This window comes from Elgaria multicarinata, chromosome 14, assembly GCF_023053635.1.
Source record: "Elgaria multicarinata webbii isolate HBS135686 ecotype San Diego chromosome 14, rElgMul1.1.pri, whole genome shotgun sequence".
Lineage (NCBI taxonomy): Eukaryota > Metazoa > Chordata > Lepidosauria > Squamata > Anguidae > Elgaria > Elgaria multicarinata.
In genome coordinates, this window is record NC_086184.1 from 34,094,279 (window position 1) to 34,116,970 (window position 22,692).

The 22,692-nt window shown below is 47.4% G+C and overlaps 1 protein-coding gene across 1 annotated transcript in view; it reads right to left on the minus strand.

Annotated features, from left to right (window-relative positions):
- Positions 1-15,746, minus strand: part of PLEKHG4 (pleckstrin homology and RhoGEF domain containing G4) — a 117,822-nt gene extending 102,076 nt beyond the window's left edge. The window contains exon 1 of the mRNA XM_063141521.1: positions 15,692-15,746. Within this exon, the coding sequence (XP_062997591.1) occupies positions 15,692-15,694 (3 nt within the window). The 5' untranslated portion in view covers positions 15,695-15,746. The remainder of the gene's footprint in view (positions 1-15,691) is intronic.
- Positions 15,747-22,692: the final 6,946 nt, after the last annotated feature.

The window sequence follows — 22,692 nt, forward strand, 5'->3', positions numbered from 1 at the left end:
GTTTAGAGAAGCGATGAAAATTTGACTCCACCTTAGACAGCATCATTATACACCCAACACCTCCTCCTCCTCTGCAGCAAAGACCATTCCTCCCAGCGATGGCCCACATGGAGGCCAATGCTCTGGCATTTCTCTACAGATCAGAGAAAGGGGGAGATGTGACACATGGTTTGTCAAAGGCACCTCTGTGCACTGAGGGAGGTGTGTCAGGATATGGGCAACGATGGAGCCAACAAAGGGGAATAACCCCACAGGCTATTGTAGCATATTCATTGTTGTGATCTACAACAATTCCAAGTTCCTTCCCGCTTTTAGTATTCCTGTGCCAAGTATCCCCCATCTTGTAACTGTGCATTTGGTTTCTATTTCCTAGATGTAGAACTTGGCATTTATCCCTATTAAATTTCATTCTGTTGTTTTCAGCCCTGTATTCCAGCCTATCAAGATCACTTTGAAGTTTGTTTCTGTCTTCCAGGGTATTAGCTATCCCACCCAATTTTGTGTTATCTGCAAATTTGATAAGCATTCCCTGCACTTCCTCGTCCAAATCATTAATAAAAATGTTGAAGAGCCCTGAGCCCTGCGGTACCCCACTCCTTACCTACCCCCCGTCTGAGAAGGTACCATTGATAAGCACTCTTTGAGTCCGATTCCCTAGCCAACTGTGGATCCATGTCATAGTTATTCCATCTAGTCCACAGCATTCCCACAGTCCACAAGGGAGGTTACCCGATCAAAAAAGGAGATCAGATTAGTTTGGCAGGATTTGTTCTTGACAAATCCATGCTGGCTTCTAGGAATCACTGCATTGTTTTCAAGGTGCTTGCAGACTGATTTCTTTATAATCTGCTCCAAAAAATTCCCAGGGATGGATGTCAGATTAACTCATCTATAGTTCCCAGGTGCTTCCTTCTTTCTTTTCTTTTTTGCCCTTTTTGGAAATTGGGACAACATTTGCCCTCCTCCAGTCATCTGGCATTTCACCCGTCTTCCATGATTTCGCAAAGATAATAGACAGTGGTTCTGAGAGTTCTTCTGCTAGCTCCTTTATTACTCTGGGATGCAGTTCATTGGGCTCTGAAGATCTGAACTCGTTCAAAGAAATTAGGTGTTCCTTGACCATTTATTGTTCAATCTCAAATTGCAATCCTGCCCCTTCAGCTTGTACTTCACTTTTCCCAGGGGGGTCATAGACCCGCTTTTGGGAGAAGACTGAGCCAAAGTAGGAATTGAGCAATTCAGTCTTTTCTTTGTCATCTGTTATCAATTTGCCATCTTCATTAAGCAGTTGAACCACAATTTCTTTCCTCTGTCTTTCACAATTCGTATCTGAAGAAAGCATTTTATTGCTTTTAGCATTCCTCACTAGTCTCAGCTCATTCTCAGCTCTAGTCTTCCTGAAGCCATTTTGCACTTCTGTGCTGTCTGTTTAGCATTTAAAAAAGCAATAAAGACTGATCTATTCCGGCAGGCCTATCCAATGGAATTAGAGGATGTTTTTATGATATTTTAAGGATATTTTATGTTTTTAATCAGTTTTTATGAGTTTTATATTCACTGTTCCCCGCCTAGATCCAAGATGATGATGATGATGATGATTTATTCTTTTGTAGCCTGCTCTTCCCTCCACTTCCTACATGTATCCTTTTTTTGTTTTTGTTTTCAGCTCATCTCGAAGCTTTTTGTAGAGCCACATTGGTTTGCCTTTAAAATTTCCTTTTTTAAAAGCTCCCAGCCATCTTAGACTCCTTTTCTCATTAGGGTCACTTGCCAATGGGACCTTACTTATCATAGTTCAGAGTTTATTAAAATCCAGCTTTCCTAAAATCCAGAATACGTGTATGGCTACGTTCAGCTTTTGCTTCCTTTAAAATCAAATATTCAAGTATGATGTGGTCACTTTCCCCCAGAGTTCCCATAACTGTCACTTTTATCACTAAGTCGTCCCTATTGGACAGTATCAAGTCAAGGATAGCTGATCCTTCCCTGTAGGAGAAAGTTATCAGCTACACATGTCAGGAATTTTTTGGAAGGGCCACGTCTCCTCCCTCTGGCTGCCCGTTTCCCCCTCTTTGTTTTAATTTTATAAGCTCTATCTGCGGAGCTCCGCAGATTCATATAATTAAAAATTAAAACGGCGGGATGGAACAAGGCAGCCAGAGGATGACGTGATGGGTGGGAAGGTGGGAAATCATCCAATCACTTTGTGCTGCTCTCAAAGATATGCTCACATTTCAAAATTTGATTTAACTCCCCCAACGACACATAACTATAATGCGATGCAAACACGAGTATTGATTAAAAGCTGCGGTAAATCACAACTACGAATCTGCACATTATCTGGTTAAAAACCCGGTGGTGCAGCAAATGGGCGGCTGCGTCATGTGTCCTGAAAAGTGAATCTGTGCATTTAAGTCAGGGTAAAGAAGACTTATAGACATTCCCCTTGATTGGGTGGTCGGTAGTAGATTCTGACTATCAGGCTCCTTTATTCCTTGCTCCATTTATTTTAATCCAGATGCTCTTGATGGGGCTCCCAGGCTCATCCTCCTGTATTTCTGTGCAGGGATAAGTATTTTTTAACATGTACAAGCTCAGCAACATGCCTATGCTGGGTCGCTATCCTCCCACAGGGCCAAATGTCCTCCCACCACCCCACCAAATGAATGGTGAGCAGGAGATGCAGCGGACTGCACACGCTTTCTCTCTCTGAGCAACAGCATGATGGCAATAGGGCTTGAGCCAACTCCTCCCTGATGTGCCACCCAGAGAGAGTGAGCGAGAGGAGGCCATGAGGACTGCGATGCTGCCCCTGATTGCTCTGCTCTGCTCTCCTTCCCTCCCTTCGGGAAGACTCTACTGGATCTACCTGCTCATGTGACATCTCTCTCTAGACTGTGCCGAAGGAAGGGTTGGGTTCAGGCTGGGTGAGGAAAAGCAGGCCTCCCTTTTTGCAGGAGTAGTTGACACCTCTCCATCTCTCTCTGTGAGTGAAGAGAGCGCAGGTACAGGCGAGCATGTGAGAGGCACGCGACAGTGGCTCTGCCTGAGCAACTGTCCCTGCATCCCCTCTGGGGTGGCCCAGCATTCCCTCTCCACAGTGGGCCCAATCCAGAGGCAGGCAAGCAACTGGAAGCTGAAGAAGCAAGAGGGCAATCTTTGCTATTTATTTATTTATTGCATTTCTATACCGCCCAGTAGCTCTCTGGGGGGTTCACAAAAATTAAAACCATTCAAAGTATAAAACAATAGTATAAACCCATAATATAAAATACAATATAAAAGCTCAACCAGATAAAAACAGCAGCAATGCAAAATTACAAATTTAAAACACCAAGTTCAAATTTATTTATACTGTTAAAATGCTGGGAGAATAAAAAGGTCTTCACTTGGAGTCTAAATGTATATAATGTAGGTGCCAAGCGAACCTCCTTAGGGAGCTCATTCCACAGCTGGGGTGTCACAGCAGAGAAGTCCCTCCTCCTGGGAGCCACTTGCCTCACTTCCTTTGGCAGGGGCTTGCGGAGAAGGACCCCTGAGGATGACCTTAGGGTTCGGGCAGGTACATATGGGAGGAGGTGTTCCTTCAGATAGCCTGGCCCCAAGCCGTTTAGGGCTTTGAATGTTAATACCAGCACTTTGAATCGGGCCCAGACCTGGACTAGCATCCAATGAAGCTGGAAAAGGACTGGTGTGATGTGGTCTCGTCGGCCAGTCCGTGTTAGTAACCATGCTGCCCTGTTTTGTACCAGTTGAAGTTTCCGGGCTGTTTTCAAAGGCAGCCCAACGTATAACGCATTGCAGTAATCCAAACGAGAGGTTATCAGAGCATGGATAACTGTAGCTAGACTATCTCCGTCCAGATAAGGGCACAGTTGGTATATCAGCCTAAGCTGATAAAAGGTGCTCTTTGACACTGAGTTCACCTGTGCCTCAAGTGACAGTTTTGGATCCAAGAACACCCCCAAACTACGGACCAAATCCTTTAGGGTGAGTGCAACCCCGTCCAGGACAGGGCAAGCATCACCTCACCGGCAGATGAACCACCCGCTAACAGTATCTCCGTCTTGTCTGGATTGAGTCTCAGTTTGTTAGCCCTCATCCAGTCCGTGCTACCATCATAACTGGCTTGCTTTCACAGCTGCCTTGCACAGCTGGCCAGCCCTCTGCATCTGCGGCACAGGAGAGCAAGGAGGACATATTCCCGGGGTGGGGGAAGCCTCCCAGGAGCTACTGCACCTCAGCACTGTCTGGTTGGCCCTCGTAAATTGCCAAGGCCTTCGCAGCTAGGTGGGCAGCGTGCCGGATGGCGTGCTCATGCCATTGTTCAAACGGAGGACTGGTGTGGGAGGCGGTGGAGCACACATGCACGTGCAGGGCAGAAGGGGAAACAGTGCCAGGGCAACCAAACAGGCATGCCTGCAGGCTGAGTGAGGCACCCAAGGACTCCCACCATTCACAGGACATGCTAGTTCAGTTTGACCATCAGAGGTAGCGTTTTCTCCCCTGTTGCTCAGGCCTGCAATCTCAGAATCATCTGTGATTCCTCCCTTTCCTTCAGGCTGTTGGTTCATTTATTTCAATTTATAATCTGCCCCAATGCCAAAGTTCACTGCATATGAAACAGCTGATAAAAAAACAATCAGAGACATTTCTGCTTCCCTAAAATCTGCTCTGCTCTCTCTCCTGCTCAGCAAAATCCCTTTCCTGCCCAATCTCTGGAGGAAGAAAAACCTCACCATCATCCCTTTTCATTTCCTCTTCAGTCCTTCCCTCCCACTGCAGGCTCATCTCACGCCATCTACTTAAGGCTCCTCAGCGTGACTGCATGACATGGGCCCTGGCCACTTTTTTCCTTTGCACATGCTCTTGCAAGCCTGACCCTTTCCCCACATAATGGAATGGGTGTGGGGTGGTCAGACAGCGTAACAGCATGCTGCTGCTTGTTCCTCTCTTTAAAATGGAGCTAGATGGGCATCCCAGCACAGGAGAGGGAAAACACATAGAGCCTCTAAGGGCCTGTCTTCGTGCTGCCTCCCTCCTCAACCCCGCATTTTCCTTCTCCCAGGGAGGGAGCTGGTCACCTTCCACAAAGCTCCATCCTTGGGTTGGCCCTTGGGGTGGGTGCATGCAATGCCAATGCAATCGCGCACCCACCCTGCGACTTTCTGCCAAAGCTGCAGAGAAAAACAGTTGGGGACTCACCCTGACTTTTTTCTCCGGAGCGAGGCAAGGCCACGCAAGACGGTGTCAAGACAGCCCTTTGCCTTGCTCTGGATTTGTAACAGAGCTTGTTTGACCTTCATTCTCAGGCTGCTCTTTTGTCACTGACCCCCGGACCCCTGAATAGACCCTGCTTTTGGACTGCCCTTTTCCTGGGTTTGTAATACTGCTCTTGAGCCTTTGATTGTCTGTTGACATTAGTTTGCACCGGACAGACGGAGCCCAACCTAGCCAAAGCAGGACAGAAATCGCTCTGAACACTTTTTGTCATCCAAATCAAAGTGACTTAAAAGTAGTCTTTTTCAGTACCACTGATTTGCCTTTAAAATCTACAGACTCTGCAGTTCCTGGGGTTGACAGGTGTGAATGTTTAACTGTAGAAGAATGGGGATGATAGGGCTCAGATACATGGAAAAATTATTGTGTAGACGCCCTATTTGATCATGCTGATAAGGGATAATACGGTGGTAGATTTTGCTTTAAGGAATAGGATTGTATTGGCAGGACACTTTTAAACTGGTAGCAAAACCAGTACAAATTATATTTGGGTTGATGCATGCAATCAACAAGGGAGGTGCCTTTGATAATTTAACTATAAGTGGGGCACTAAGTTTAAAAGTACAAAAGCATCTTAAATACACCCTTCTCAAAACAGCTCTTGCTCTTTGGGGTGCATCATTCATCCCATGTTCAACCAACAAGAAACGGAGGACCTTGCTTAGAGGCTCACGTTATAATGCAGAGCACAACAAGGGATAATCTTGTGTGAGCCAGTGGAATGAGGAAAGGGCTGCAGCCCATGAATGGGAACTTCCAACTCCTTCTCATTGGCTGGTTGAGCAAATGAAATAAGGTAAAGCTTTCCCCATTGGGCCTGGGCAAAGCCCAGTTTAATGTCCCAACAGGAAACCCCTCCCCCATCTATAGGGTGGGCTCGGGTTTTATGCCATGCTTAAGATCAGAAGAGAACTTGGACACTGACACACACACACACACACACACACCATCAAGTCAGAATGGGGATGGGTACTTGGGTTCTTTCCTAGTCCATGGGCCCCTCCATTCTCTTCCTCCGTCACTCAGCGCCCCAAACTCTTCACCCAAGCCCCTTGTCTGGGGGAGATAAAAACCTGGAGATGGTCCTGCCTATAGACAAAAGCCAAAGAAAGGAACCCCAACTGAGATGCCAAAAAAACAAAAGACAAAGGGGTCAAAAGAAGGGTGTCATTTATTATGATAAAATGAATCCGACATGTTTTGGACCCTAGGAGAGCATAGGAGATTGAGGGGTATGAAACAGAAGAGATACCTTGCATTTTGTCTAATCACCCTGAGGAAGGACTGAAGGATCTGAAAAGCATTGGACTTATTTTATCATAATAAGTAACATCCTTTGTTCTCACATCTTGCCTTTGGCTTTTTTGGCATCCCTTTCTCTAGACAAGCTGAAAACTTCAAGAATGACACAGCCACTGAAACCCACCTTCTCTCCTTGTGAAACATCTATGGCATGCACAGCTCCTATTCAAATTCCCTGGGGAAGGAGTTGTCCAGGCACTGTTGGGCAAGACTTAATTCCCACAGATTCCTGCCTCAGATCCAGATGCCTGAACCTGTTCTGAAAGCACCGAAAGACAGTGGGGCAAAGTCGAGCTGGACCCCATCCACGCTTCCCCCAACAATGCTCAGGCTCATGGGGCTGCCCCCAACCTGTACGGCTGGCAGCAAAGGGCCGAATGCTCTGTTGTGGTTCTAGTCTTCAGATCCTCCCCAGGCTACCAGCCACCAGGATCAGAGTGTATTTCTGGAGAAAGTCCCAAGCTAGGGCAGAGTTCCCCTGCTCCAAAAGTAAGAGCCTATCAGGGCCACAGACAGTCCTAGCCAGGCCAAATTTTGTTGTTGTTGTTATTCAAAATGACTAAGGGCATGCTGAAGACATTGCAGAGGAGACCTTGCAAGGGGTGGTTGGCAGTCCCTCTTCATTGGTGTGAGTCCCCAGCTCATGGGCCACTCTAGTCTAGAAAGAGGGTCAACTCCCCGCCCAGCACACACACACACACAGCTCTCGATCTATTCCACCTCAGTTGATGTAGCCCAGAGCAAGTACTTGCCCTCAAAATAGCAGCTATCAAAGAAGAGGTGTGAACACAACTGCAGCCTGATCCCTGGCCTATTTCCACTTCATTCATCAGCCCTTGAGGAGTCCAAATGCACACAATACTCCAGACACCCAGAAACACACAGCAACTCAAGGGTCAATCTTTAAACAGCATCACCAGAGGACTGGAAGATGGCCAATGTAACACCAATTTTCAAAAAGGGATCCAGGGAGGATCCGGGAAATTACAGACCAGTTAATTTAACATCTGTTCCAAGAAAATTGGTTGAAAGCATTATTAAAGACAAAATTAGTAAGCATCTAGAAGCGCAGGTCCTGCTGAAGAAGAACCAACATGGCTTCCGCAAAGGCAAGCCTTGTCTCATTAATCTATTAGAATTCTTTGAGTGTCAACAAACATGTAGTAAGGGGTGATCCGGTGGACATTGTTTACTTGGATTTCCAAAAGGCTTTCGATAAAGTCCCTCACCAAAGACTCCTGAGTAAACTTAGTTGTCATGGAATAAGAGGCGCAGTCTCGTTAGAGAACAGAAAACAGAGAGTAGGAATAAATGGTCAATTCTCCCAATGGAGGGGAGTAAATAGTATGGTCCCACAGAGGTATTGGGACCAATTCTTTTCAAGTTGTTCATAAATGTTCTGGAATTAAGAGTGAGCAGTGAAGTGGCCAAGTTTGCCAACGACACCAAATTATTTAAAGTTGTTAAAACACAAAGGCATTATGAAGAGCTCCAAAGGGATCTCTCCAAGCTGGGAGAGTGGGCTTCCAAATGGCAGATGCGGTTCAATGTAAGTAAGTGTAAGGTGATGCACGTTGGGGCAAAAAAACCCAACTTCAATGGGATCTGAGCTGACGGTGACCAACAAGAAAGAGATCTTGGGATTGTGGTGGACAGCGCGATGAAAATGTCCACCCGCTGTAAAGAAGGCAAACTCCATGTTAGACATTATAAGAAAAGGAATTGAGAATAAAACAGCCAGTATCATACTGCCCTTATACAAATCTATGGTGCAACCACACATAGAATACGTAAAAAAGAATATTATAGAGCTAGAAAAAGTGCAAAAAACGGCAACTAAAATGATTAAGGGGCTGGAACACCTCCTGTATGAGGGAAGGTTACATCAACTGGGATTGTTTAGCTTGGAAAAAATGATGCTAAGGGGAGACATGATAGAGGTGTACAAAATTAGGCATGGCATGGAGATTGTGGGTAGGGAGACATTTTTCTCCCTCTCTCAAATACTAGAACCTGGAGTCATCCCATGAAGCTGATTGGTGGGAGATTCAGGACAAATAAAATGAAGTACTTCTTCACGCAGCACATAGTTAAATTATGGAACTCACTACTGCAAGATGTAGTGATGGCCACCAATTTGGATGGCTTTAAAAGTGGGTTGGAAAAATTCCTGGAGGCAAAGGCTATCAATGGCTACTAGCCCTGATGGTTGTGTGCTACCTCCAGTATTTGAGGCAGTAAGCCTGTGTGCCCCAGTTGCTGGGGAACATGGGTAGGAGAGAGCTGTTGCACCATGTCCTGCTTGTTCATCCCTGGCCGATGGCTGGTTGGCCACTGTGTGAACAGAGTGCTAGACTAGATGAACCTTTGGTCTGATCCAGCATGGCACTTCTTATCACAACAGTGGCCCCCAAAGGCCACTGTTTCAACTCTTCACAGCATCTCTGGCCATGTGCAGAACACATAACCCATGTCACTGAGAGCTGATGTGGGTAAGCCAGCCACACAGAGGAGCTTCCTAGCCCAGAAGAGAGATCCATCATTCATGCACAATGGGACAAGGGTGCTGCAAACCAGGTTAGGACCTTGATATGGGTTCTCTCTAGGGCCCCTGAGCCTTCAAGTGAGTTTGAAAGATGAATGGAATCCTCTGCTTTGGTCTTCAGTCTTCCCTCAACATTCAGGGGAAGAGAGTCGCCACCACGCCAGTGGTCACCCCAACACACTCTCATGCCATGCTGCCATCCCAAACATCTCATTGCCTCACTCCCAGGCGTCATAGAATCATAAAATAGTAGAGTTTGAAGGGGTGTAAAGGCCATCGAGTCCAATCCCCTGCTCAATGCAGGAATCCACCCTAAAGCATACTTGACAAATGGTTGTCCAGCTGCCTCTTGAAGGCCTCTAGTGTGGGAGAGCCCACAACCTCCCTAGGTAACTGGTTCCATTGTCATAATGCTCTAACAGTCAGGAAGTTTTTCCTGATGTCCAGCTGGAATCTGGGGCCACAGCTAGACCTGAGGTTTATCCTGGGATCATCCAGGGTTCGCCCCTGCCTGAGCACTGGATCCCCTGTGTGTCACCTAGATGAACAGGTTTGACCCCTGGATGATCCAGGGATAAACCTTAGGTCTAGCTATGGCCTGGCTTCCTGTAACTTGAGCCCGTTATTCCGTGTCCTGCACTCTGGGAGGATCGAGAAGAGATCCTGGCCCTCCTCTGTGTGACAACCTTTTAAGTATTTGAAGAGTGCTATCATGTCTCCACTCAATCTTCTCTTCTCCAGGCTAAACATGCCCAGTTCTTTCAGTGTCTCTTCATAGGGCTTTGTTTCCAGACTCCTGATCATCCTGGTTGCCCTCCTCTGAACATGCTCCAGCTTGTCTGCATCCTTCTTGAATTGTGGAGCCCAGAACTGGACGCAATACTCAAGATGAGGCCTAACCAGGCCAAATAGAGAGGAATCAGTACCTCAAGCGATTTGGAAGCTATATTTTTATTTATGCAGCCCAAAATAGCATTTGCTTTTTTTGAAGCCACATCACACTGTTGGCTCATATTCAGCTTGTGATCTACAACAATTCCAAGATCCTTCTCGTTTGTAGTATTGCTGAGCCAAGTATCCCCCATCTTGTAACTGTGCATTTGGTTTCTATTTCCTAGATGTAGAACTTGGCATTTATCCCTATTAAATTTCATTCTGTTGTTTTCAGCCCAGCACTCCAGCCTATCAAGATCCCTTTGAAGTTTGTTTCTGTCTCCCAGGGTATTTGCTATCCCACCCAATTTTGTGTCATCTGCAAATTTGATAAGTGTTCCCTGCACCTCCTCGTCCAAATCATTAATAAAAATGTTGAAGAGCACTGGGCCCAGGACTGAGCCCTGCAGTACCCCACTCCTTACCTACCCTCAGGGCTCCTTCATTACTCTAGGATGCAGTTCATTGGGCCTTGGAGATTTGAACTCTCCTGATCAGCGCTTCTCCAAGCTAGGAAGAACTACTGCTGCGAACCAACCATTCTAAACCAAGATGCTTCTTCCAAGATGGGTGGGGGGAGGTGTTCACTTAGGGCGAGTGGTTGTTGAAAGCCTAGGCAGCTGGGAAGCTGTTCACACGCCATTCACCGTGGCTGAACTCTTCCTGGCAGTGGGTCATTGCTTTAAAACGGTTGGCTCTCAGGCATCAAGTTCTCTAGTCTAAAGTGGCACTGATAGGGAAAGGTGCACCAGCTGAATTTCTACCTGCCACACAACTTTTTGTAGGGCTGCCACCTCCTTTCACTGGCCCTCTCCTGTGCCTTTAATGGCATCGTGGCACACAGCGATTTAGCAGCTGAAGCTTTGCCTGCCATTTCTTTAAATGCCAGGAGGAGACTTTTTATCTGCTGGATTTTGGTGTGTCTAACTACTGATGGTTCTGGGGACGGACCATCCAGCCAAGAAGGCTGAGTTGCACTTTTGAGGGTGAGCACAGCATTCCACTGAGACTGTAGCTCCAGCTCATGTCTGTGGGCGAAAAGAAACTAGCACTTTGCTTGCCAGTGCAAAGTATATTCTTTGTGAAGGCTAGGGAGCATGCGCAGGCCTTCCTGCAGATGCATTTTGCCCTTTGCTCAAAGGCCAAGCATTCCCAGGAAGCAGCATGACTGGAGCATTGTGCTGCTCACGCCTCCAACCCATATTTGGGGCGTAGTGTTAAAGGGCTTCCTCCCATTATCCATGTCAGAACTCTTGAAAGGCCACGCTAGAGTGGAAGTGGAACAAAGCAACCTCCGCGCAACATCTCCATCACTGCCCACATCTGAACTGCCTGTGCTATGAAAGAGCATTTTGACAGTGCATTTGCTTGTTCTGCTCCTTGCACAAGGGCCATTGTGTCCTCAGCATATTCTTTAGCAGGCTTGTGTCCCGGCAATCTCAAGATTATTCAGCATCAAGCCCAGACAGGAGCTGGGGTTCACGCCAGTTTCTTGCCTTGATGAAGGAGATGCCTTGACATCGTCTTCACCCCAGGGTGGTTCCGAATCCACGCTGTGTCGGTTGGATGCCAGAAAGCCCACGCTGCCTCCCCCCGTTAGAGCAACTTGCCACGCACCAGGGATAGAGCAAGCCACCCCATTTGGCAGTGAGTGGCACCAACTTGTCACCATAAAGACAGCCCCGAAGTTACTCAGTGGAAGGACTTCAAAGGAAGAGGCCCACGAAGCCTTTGCTATTACTCTACACTTTCCATAACTTTGAACGAGGTTCTGGACGGAAGTCAAGTAGCCCATGGAAAGGGCTCTCTGAGCTCCAGGGAATTGGCCTCCATATGGCCCCCTTCTAACATCTGTCACAGAACATGAGATCCAATACACACAAAGGACCCACCGCAACAGGTAAGGCATTGTTTCCAAGCCAGGCACAGTAAGCCTGTGTCCACTTTAAGGGAGGGAGGGAAGGACCGGCAGCTCTGTGGCAGAAGAGCCCCTGTGTGGCATGCAGATGGCCCCAGTTCAATCCCCAGCTGGGGAAAAACCCAGGGAGACAGAGCCATGGCTGCCAGCCAGCGCTGACAACGCTAAACTAGATGGACTAAAGGAGGACCTGCAATCCTGGTTGCCCTCCTCTGAACACGCTCCAGCTTGTCTGCGGCCTTCTTGAATTGTGGAGCCCAGAACTGGACGCAATACTCTAGATGAGGCCTAACCAAGGCTGAATAGAGAGGAACCAGTACCTCACGTGATTTGGAAGCTATACTTCTATTAATGCAGCCCAAAATAGCATTTGCCTTTCTTGCGGCCATATCGCACTGTTGGCTCATATTCAGCTTGCAATCTACAACAATTCCAAGATCCTTCTTGTTTGTAGTATTGCTGAGCCAAGTATCCCCCATCTTGTAACTGTGCATTTGGTTTCTATTTCCTAGATGTAGAACTTGGCATTTATCCCTATTAAATTTCATTCTGTTGTTTTCAGCCCAGCACTCCAGCCTATCAAGATCACTTTGAAGTTTGTTTCTGTCTTCCACGGTATTAGTTATCCCACCCAATTTTGTGTCATCTGCAAATTTGATAAGTGTCCCCTGCACCTCCTCGTCCAAATCATTAATAAAAATGTTGAAGAGCACTGGGCCCAGGACTGAGCCCTGCGGTACCCCACTTGTTGCATCTCCCCAGTTTGAGAAGGTACTGTTAATAAGCACTCTTTGAGTCCGATTCTGTAGCCAACTGTGGATCCACCTGATAGTTGTTCCATCTAGCCCACTTTTAGCTAGTTTGTTAATCAGAATATCATGGGGCACTTTGTCAAAAGCTTTGCTGAAGTCAAGATATATGACATCCACAGCATTCCCACAGTCCACAAGGGAGGTTACCCGATCAAAAAATGAGATCAATTTAGTCTGACAGGATTTGTTCCTGACAAATCCATGTTGGCTTCTAGTCACTGCATTCTTTTCAAGGTGCTTACAAATTGACTTCTTTATAATCTGCTCCAGAATTTTCCCAGGGATGGATGTCAGACTGACTGGATCTACTGGTTCCTCCTTTTTGAAGACAGGGACAGCATTAACCCTCCTCTAGTCATCCGGCTAGCTCCTTCATTACTCTAGGATGCAGTTCATCGGGCCCTGGAGAATTGAACTCATTCAAAGAAATTAAGTGTTCCTTGACCATTTGTTCATCAATCTCAAACTGCAATCCAGCTCCCTCAACTTGTGCTTCACTTTTTCCATGGGGGTTTCCCTTTTGGGAGAAGACTGAACCAAAGTAGGAATTGAGCACTTCAGCCTTTTGTTTGTCGTCTGTTATCAATTTGCCATCCTCATTAAGCAGCTTAACTACAATTTCTTTCCTCTGTCTTTTACTACTCACGTATTGAAGAAAGCCTTTTTATTGCTTTTAGCATCCCTTGCTAATCTCAGCTCATTCTCAGCTTTAGCGTTCTTGACACCATTTTGGCAATTCTGTGCCACCTGTCTGTACTCTTCTTTTGTAGCCTGGCCTTCCTTCCACTTCCTATAGGTATTCTTTTTTGTTTTCAGGTCAACTCTAAGCTTTTTGTGGAGCCACATTGGTTTCTTCTGTTGTCCTCTATCTTTTTTCATTGTTGGAATTATTTGTAATTGTGCCTTTAAAATTTACTTTTTTAAATACTCCCACCTATCTTGCACTCCTTTTCTCATTAGGGCCACTTGCCATGGGACCTTACTTATCATAGTTCTGAGTTTATTAAATTCAGCTTTCCTAAAATCCAGAGTATGTATATGGCTACACTCAGCTTTTGCTTCCTTTATAATCAAGAACTCAAGTATGACATGGTCACTTTCCCCCTGAATTCCCATAACTGCACTTTATCCACTAAGTCATCCCTATTGGTCACTATCAAGTCAAGGATTGCCGATCCTCTAGTTCCTTCCTCCACTTTCTGTAGGAGAAAGTTATCACCCACACATGTCAGGAATTTCTTGGAAGGGCCGCTTTTGGCAGTATTGGTCTCCTAACAGATATCAGGGTAATTGAAGTCCCCCATCACTACTACATCACACTTCCTCGAAACACTGGCAATTTGTTTCTCAAAAGTTTCGTCCTCGTCTTCTCCTTGATTGGGTGGTCGGGAGTAGACTCCGATTATCCTGTTCTTTTTATTCCTAGCCCCATTTATTTTAATCCAGATGCTCTCGACGGGGCTCCCAGTCTCATCCGCCTGTATTTCTGTGCAGGGATAAGTATTTTTAATGTATAGTGCAACTCCGCCTCCCTTTCTATTTCTTCTGTTCTTTTTGAACAAGTTATATCTTTCAATTGCTATATTCCAGTCATGGGAGTCATCCCACCAAGTTTCAGTTATACCTATCAAGTCGTATTTGCCTTCATGTAATAAGAGTTCAAGTTCATTCTGAACTCTTCCTTCTGAACTCTTCCAACAGGCCTTCCTTAGCTTGTTGCCCCCAAGATGTGTTGGACAAGAACTCCCAGCAATGAAATTGCTCCTGGCTCACATTTATGGGTGTTCTATATTGCCCCTGGTATTAAGGCAGATTTGGTGCCTGTCTAAACATTGATTTGGCTAGTTAGAAGAACAAGGAGAGGATTCACTACAGTCGCCTACAGTCCAGATCATCAATCCCAAGTTGGAGAGTGTTTAGTATTGTTCATGATAAAAAAGGCACTTATATTTCCCCCCTCCCCAATTGCAAAGGGGGCAGTTGCAAAGGTGCCCCGTCCCAGCAGACGAGAGCATATGCTCCGGACCTTCAGCCAGCATCGAGGGAGCGGCCAGAAAGGCAGCTCTGACTTCCGCTTTGGCCCCCGCAGCCCCCGCGACGGCAGCAGGCTGGCTTAAGGGGCACCGCTCCTCAGCAGCCTCCCCCCCCTCCGCGCGCGCATCTGCTCGAAGAGGTGCCACCTCGCTCTGCCTCACGGTAGGGCTGGCCTTGCCAGAGGTGCCCTGCTGGATCAGGCCAAAGGTCCCTCTTGCTCCGCATCCTCTTTCCAGCAGCTGCTTCCGGCAAGCCAAGCAGACGTCCCGGGCTGCCGGCCCTGCAGTTAGGCAGAGTGAGGTGCGCCTCCAGCAGCTGCTTGGGGCGTCGTGAACTGTTTGTCCCGGGGCGGGTGGCGTGGCGTGGCGGCGTGGCGCCGGCCGTGGGTACCTTGACGGGAGGGAGGACGCCATTTGCTGCCCTGCCGCAGCAGCGCAGCGTCTCGGCCCGGCCCCCGACGGACTGCCCCTGGGAGCTCCACCTGCCCGGACTGGGGCACTCGCGAACGAGCGGGGGGGGGGGGGGGGCGTGGCCGCCCCAACCAGCCTCCTTAGCCCACGCCTGGCCGCCGCCCGAAAGGTGCTCGCTTGGGCCGGCCCCGCACGGCCCTTGGTCCTCCCCGGGCCAAGGCAGGCCGCACTGGGACAGCGCCAGCCATCCCCACGACCCGCGCGCCTCCACCCGCGAGAAACGCGCGCCAGAGCCTGCCGGGAGCCCTCGCCGGGCACGGACGGAACGCGGCCACGAGCAGCCTCTCTGCGTCCCGGCTCGCTACAGCAGCCCCCCACCCCGGAGCCCTCTGCACATGCTCAGCGGCGGCTCCAGCCCCGGCGCCACCTCCCTGCCTCGGTGCGGCGGACGACTCACCATGACTGCCCGCCGCCAACCTCTGCCCGGCGCTAGCGGCGTCCTGGCGCTCTGGCGCCCGGCCGGAGGCGCCCGGCCCAGCTGAGCCCACTCCCCCCGCCCCGCAGTCACAGAGCCAGCAGGGCAGGCGGGCGCTGTAACCCGAGCCCTGCCCTGCCGCTCCTCCGCCGGCTGGGGGGGATTTGCAGGCTGCTCTGACAACCAACGCGCGGCCGCGGCGGCCTCACCACCCGCCGGTGGGGAACCGCTTCACCGGCACCGCACGGAGCCGGCAGCAAAGGAAGGACTTCCCACCCCTCCACCCTCGAACTCATCCGCTAAAGTTTCGCTTCCAAAAACTGCCCTCCGGAGCACTCCGGGAATTTGCACCGGGCCTCACCCCTACCCACTTGGTAGTTTTGCTTGCAGTTTTCCCCGGCTAGGGAGAGACAGACGTTTTTGGGGGGAAACCTGAAATAAGTAAAGAGAGACGTTTTGCCTGCCATGACGAGCACATATTTCTTCTATTCCGGTGTGACTTCCAGTTAAACAGGTTGTGCAGGTTTTTGCAACCATACAAAAACCTGCAGTTCCTGTTTGACCAGAGATTGCTGTGAGCTGAGTGCATAGACTGTGAGCAGTGATGACCCTTTCAAATGGCCGTCAACAGTTATGACTCTGCAGCCACACTTGCAAACCAGGCATTGTCAGGATCTACACTACTGCTTTAAAGTGCTTTATAACAGTTTTGGCAACTGTTGGGCCCAGGACACACTCCATATACAGTTGTCAAAACTGTTATAAAGCGCTTTAAAGCAGTAGTGTAGATCCGGCTCAATGAATTGGACACTGTGTACTACTGAAGCTTTGGATTTCCAAATTGATTCAATAAATACTTGTTTTCAACTCATTTTTAAAAATGGCTGCTAGCTGAGGGTGCCACTCCCCACCCCAGAAAGTTCTCCTGCACAAGCTCCACTGAAATGAAGAAATTCTTGAGCAGCTCCTGCACATTTCAGTGAGACCAGAGACTGTCCCAGTGGATTGTCCCTCAGACTGTAACCAACAGTGCAAACAACCTGACCCTTGTCGCACACACGCATGCATTCCTGCCAGTTGCTGGCCCTTCCTTGTGACACTAGAGCCTTAACCAATAGCTAAGGGCAGATGAACCAGGAATGTCCAGAAACTGAGGGTGTCTTCAGAGAGAGCTTGTCTCCTGCGATTTACCGCTGCTTCTTGTTCTGGATTCTTTGCGGGATTTAAATGGGGTCTTTATACAGCTATTTTTTTCCCTTTTTACACATAACACTGTATGCCATTTTCACAGGTGGGTGAGCCTGGCAGGGTGTTCCGAGACATTCACCCTCTGACATAGTCCCTCCCCTCTATCACCGCGAAATGGAACACGTCTTCTCTCCTACGGAGAGTGAATAAAAAAGTTTTTCGTGCAGCATGTGCAGAGCAGAGCAACCCCTTTCCCGTTGTTAAGTGCTGGTCCTCCTGCCCCTTGCCCCCCTGCTTAGGCATGCCTGAAATATGGAGCTGAGAAGGAGGAGAGGGGTGGGAGGAGACACTCCCAACTGATCCCCGCCAGTACTGACAAAGCAGGACACGGTGCAGCAACACCCTCCCACCCATGTTCCCCTGCAACTGGTGCATATAGTCTTACTGCCTCGGATACTGGAAACAGCACATAGCTATCAGGGCTAGTAGTTATTGATTGCCGCCTCCGCCAGGAATTTAAAGGCAACCAAACTGGTGGCTAGCAGTACATCTTGCGGTAGTGGATTCCATAGGTTTAAAATGTGCTGTGTGATGAAGTACTTCCTTTTATTAGTCTTGAATCTCCCAACAATCAGCTTCATGGGATGACCCCGGGTTCTAGTATTTTGAGAGAGGGAGAAAAATGTCTCCCTATCCACATTCTCCACACCATGCATAATTTTGTATACCTCTAACATGACTCCCCTTAGCTTCCTTTTTTCCAGGCTAAACAATCCCAGTTGTTGTAACCTTCCCTCATAGGGGAGGTGCTCCAGCCCCTTAATCATTTTAGTTGCCTTTTTTTGCACTTTTTCCAGCTCTATCTATAATTTCTTTTCTTTTTTATGTGTGGTGACCAGAACTATACACAGTATTCGAAGTGTGGTCACACTATAGATTTGTATAAAGGCAGTATGATACTGGCAGTTTTATTTCTTATAATGCCTAACATGGAGTTTGCCTTTTTTTACAGCAGCTGCACACTGGGTTGATATTTTCATTGAGCTGTCCACCACAATCCCAAGATCTCTTTCTTGTTCGGTCACTGCCAGCTCAGTTCCCACCAAGTTGTACTTGAAGTTGGTTGGTTTTTTGCCCCAACATGCATCACCTTACACCTGCTTACATTGAACCACATCTGCCATTTGGATGCCCACTCTCCCAGCTTGGAGAGATCCCTTTGCAGCTCCTCACTATCCCTTTTTAACAACCCTAAACAATTTGGTGTCATCAGCAAACATGGCCACCTCACTGCTCACTCCCAAGTCCAGATCATTTATGAACAAGTTGAAAAGAATTGGTCCCAATACCTATTCCTGTGGGACCCCACTATTTACTCCCCTCCATCTGTAGAATTGACCATTTATTCCTACTCTCTGCTTTCTGTTCTTTAACCAGTTACTGATCCATAAGAGGACCTGTCCTCTTATTCCATGGCCGTAGCTAGACCTAAGGTTTATCCCAGGATTGTCCTGGGGTCAAACCTGTTCATCTAAGTGCCACACAGGGCATCCAGTGCTCAGGCAGGGACAAACCCGGGATGATCCTGGGATAAACCTTAGGTCTAGCTACGGCCCATGACTGCTCAGTTTGTTCAGGAGTTTTTGGTGAGGGACTTTATCAAAAAAACCTTTGAAGTCCAAGTAAACAATGTCTACCAGATCACCCCTGTGGCCCTGTCTACATATTTTTTGGCACTCTCAAAGAATTCCAGAAGGTAAGTTAGAACTTGCCTTTGCAGAAGCTGTCTTGGTTCTTTTTCAGCAAGACATGTCCTTCTATATGCTTATTAATTTCGTCTTTAATAATGCTTCCAACCAATTTACCAGGAACAAATGTCAAGCTAACCAGCCTGTAATTTCCCAGATCCTCTCTGCATCCCTTTCTAAAAATTGGTTACATTGACCATCTTCCAGTCCTCTGGTACAGAGGCTGAGCTTAGGGACATGTTGCATATTTTTGTGAGAAGGTCTGCATTTTCATATTTGGGTTCTTTGAGAACTCTAGAATGCATGCCATCTGTGCCTGGTGATTTATTTGCTTTCAATTTGTCAAAAAGGTTGAGAATTTCATCTTTTGTCACCACTATTTGCTTCAGTTCTTCAGACTCCTTTCCTGAAAACATCAGTTCAGGCACAAGCATCTGTCCTGTAACCTCTGCAGTGAACACCAATGAGAAGAATTCATTTGGCTACTCTGCAATCTCCCTGTGCTCCTTTAGTACTCCCTTTAACTCCATTGTCATCAAATGGTATCTGTCCTGTATTCTCTACAGTGAACACTGATGCAAAAAATTCATTTGGCTTCTCTGCAATCTCCCTGTCCTCGCTAAGCTCCATTGTCATCCAATGGCCCAACTGCTTCCCTAGCTGGTTTCCTGCTTCTGATACATTTAACGAATTCTTTGATATATTTTAGAATTTTGCATGCAATCCTGTGCATATCTACTGAGATGCAAGTTCCATTTAGTTCAGTGGGATTTACTTCTAGGTAAGTGTGCATAGGATTGTGGCCTAAGAGTCCTGTTACTCCAGCATCTGGCTCATGCTCAGGACTTACACCACAACCCATTGGCCCCAGGCCTGAAGGAAGCAGTGGTAAGACCACTCCTGAAGAAATCTTCCCTGGACCCGGAAAATGTTAATAACTATAAGCCGGTGGCAAATGTTCCATTCCTGGGCAAGGTCCTTGAGCAGGTGGTTGTGGGCCAGCTCCAGACACTCTTGGATGAGACCAATTATCTGGATCCAATCAGGTTTCAGGCCTGGTTTTGGCATAGAAACAGCCTTGGTTGCCCTGCATGATGACTTATGTGGGGGGAATGACAGGGGGAGTGTGACTCTGTCGATTCTCCTTGATCTCTCAGCGGCTTTCGATACCATTGACCATGGTATCCTATAGGATGACTGTCTGAGTTGGGAGTGGAAGATACTGCATTGCAGTTGTTCCACTCCTACTTGGCGGGTCAGCTCCAGAAGGTGGTGTTTAGAGAACATTGCTCAGCCCCATGGATTCTCCAGTATGGAATTCTGCAGGGGTCAGTCTTGTCCCCCATGCTCTTCAACACCTACATGAAACTATTGAGTGCAGTCATCCAGTTTTGGAGTGCATTGTCATCAGTACACTGATGACACACCACTCTACTTCTCCTTATCTTCATCAGGTGAGGCTGTGGGTGTGGGTGGCCGCGACAATGGACTGGATGAGGGCTAATAAACTGAAACTCAATCCAGTGAACACTGAGATGCTGTTAGTGGGTGGTTCTGCTGACTGGATGAAGGGTGTTCAACCTGTTCTGGTTGGGGTTACTGCAACATTACACCTATACTAGGCCCGCCGCATAAACCCTTCTCAGGCCAAGCATCACCACTTGAAAACCTGAGGGAGGGTTAAATAAAACCTTTCCCCTATGATGGAAACATGTTAAATATAGGATCTGTTTTTAAATGTACTGTGGGGTATATTCTGGTGTGGGTGTTTGATAACTGTGAGGCAGGTAAATAATGCCAAGCTGACACATGGTAATTGGTAGCTAACAAAATAATAATAAGTTTATTGTAATGTTAAAGGATTCAAATGAAAATATAATGCTTCCAATCCTGCCTAATCCAAACTCCCCACTCATCAATCACCTCTCTCCCTCTCTCTACACCAATCCTAAATCCCTAGCAATTAATCTCCTCTCACTCCACAATTCCCACACAACAACTCATCACACACCACCACTACCCCAACAACAACAACCAACCCCTCCCCTCAGTCATTCTTTATATACTCCTTCCCCACCCTACCTATTACATCACAAACCACATCCACTCAATTCTAACATTCCATACTCACCAGACATACTAATCTAGATGTGTACAAGATACTTAATTGTGGGGTAACACCACAGTTACACCTAAAGGAGCATGTTCATAGCTTGGGGGTTCTCCTAGAACCATCTCTGTCACTTGAGGCTCAGGTGGCCTCAGTGGCACGGAGTGCCTCCTATCAACTTCGGTTGGTGGCCCAGCTACACTCCTATCTGGACAAGGATAACCTGGCTTCAGTTGCCTATGCTCTGGTGACTTCCAAGTTAGATTACTGCAATACACTCCACATGGGGCTGCCTTTGAAGACAGTTCAGAAGCTGCAGCTCGTGCAAAATGCAGCAGCCAGATGAGGACCAAGAGGTTCAAACATATAAGACCAACTCTGGCCTGCTTGCATTGGCTGCCTGTATGTTTCTGAGCCCAATTCAAGGTGCTGGTTTTAACCTATAAAGCCTTACATGGCTTGGAACCACAATACCTGATGGAAAGCATCTCCAAATGAACCTACCTGTACACTGCACTCAACATCTAAGATCCTCCTCTGGGTGCCTTCTCCAAGGGAAGCTTGGAGGATGGCAACAAGGGAGAGGGCCTTCTCAGTGGTGCCCCCTGTGGCGTCACACCCCACAAGTCAGTTCCCTAATGTAATGTATGTCTAAGATTTGTAAGTTTATTGTGTTTAGAATGTTGACCTGAGTAAGTGGAGATGGAATATCTTAGGAGGGGGGAGGAGGATATATAAGGGAATGACTGAGATGATAGGGTTTTTTTTAAGTACTTTGGTTTGAGGGGAGAATTAGAAGATCAGGGTAAAGAAGGTTGTCTTTTAAGTGTAGTGTGCAGATAGTCAGTTGGTGTATATTAAACAATCCTGATAATAAAGAAAGTTCAATAGTGAAGGTGTGAGAGAAAAGAAAACGTGTATGAGAAGAGAGAAAGGATTGGATGAGAGGTCTTAACAAGGGTCTGAAAAGTTTTATTATGAAACAACATTTGTGAACATTGAAATAAATTTTTATTCAGTTTGTCTTGCTATCACAAAAATCCCACGTGTCTCATTGGCATTTATCCAATTATGGAATGATCTCCCTCAGTTATGGAATGATCTCGCCTGGCACCATCATTGCTATCTTTTCAGCACCAGGTCAAGATTTTTCTCCCCACCCCCCCCACCCCAGGCATTTAACAGAATATGCTGAGTTTTTAATTGACCCTAGATTTATATTTAGGACTGGCTGAGAGTTCACTGTTTTAAATATATATTGTCCTTGTATGTTTTCTGTTTTTATGCTTTTAAATTCTGTATATCCATTTTTAATGTTCAACATTTTAATCTTTGTAAACCTCCCAGAGAGTTTTGGCTATGGGGTGGTATATAGATTCAATGAACAAAAAACCTACTGTTTATAAAACAACATTAAGGATGTACACTTTTCCACCAAGCACCAAAAAGCGGGGAAATTGGGAGTTAAGGCTCGCCAGCCTTAACGCCACGTCCTCCCTAAGGAAGCAGAAAGTACCAGTGAAATTCTCATTCTGCCAAAGCAGATAAACCATGAGGACACGATGGAGAATAGGATATGCAGAGGTGACTGTGGGGTTGTGGAAAACTGGTGACGAACAACTTAGAGCCACCTACTTCTTTTTTTTGTTTAGAGCAGCCCTTCCCCAACCTGGTGCCCTCCAAAGGTGTTGGACTACGACGATCCATCATTGCAAGTCAGTATGTCCCATGGTCAGGAATGCTGGGACAGCAGGATGGGGAACGTAGAGCGGCGCCTCCAGGCAAGCCCCCCACCCCACCCCGCTTACCTGCTCTGCCGTCGTTGGGCCTGGGCTTGAACTGAGCGCCCTGGTGCACCTGGAAGCAAGGCCACACTTACAGCCTTGCTTCTGGGTGGACCCAGGGGCTCAATTCAAGCCTGGGCCAGGCGACAACGG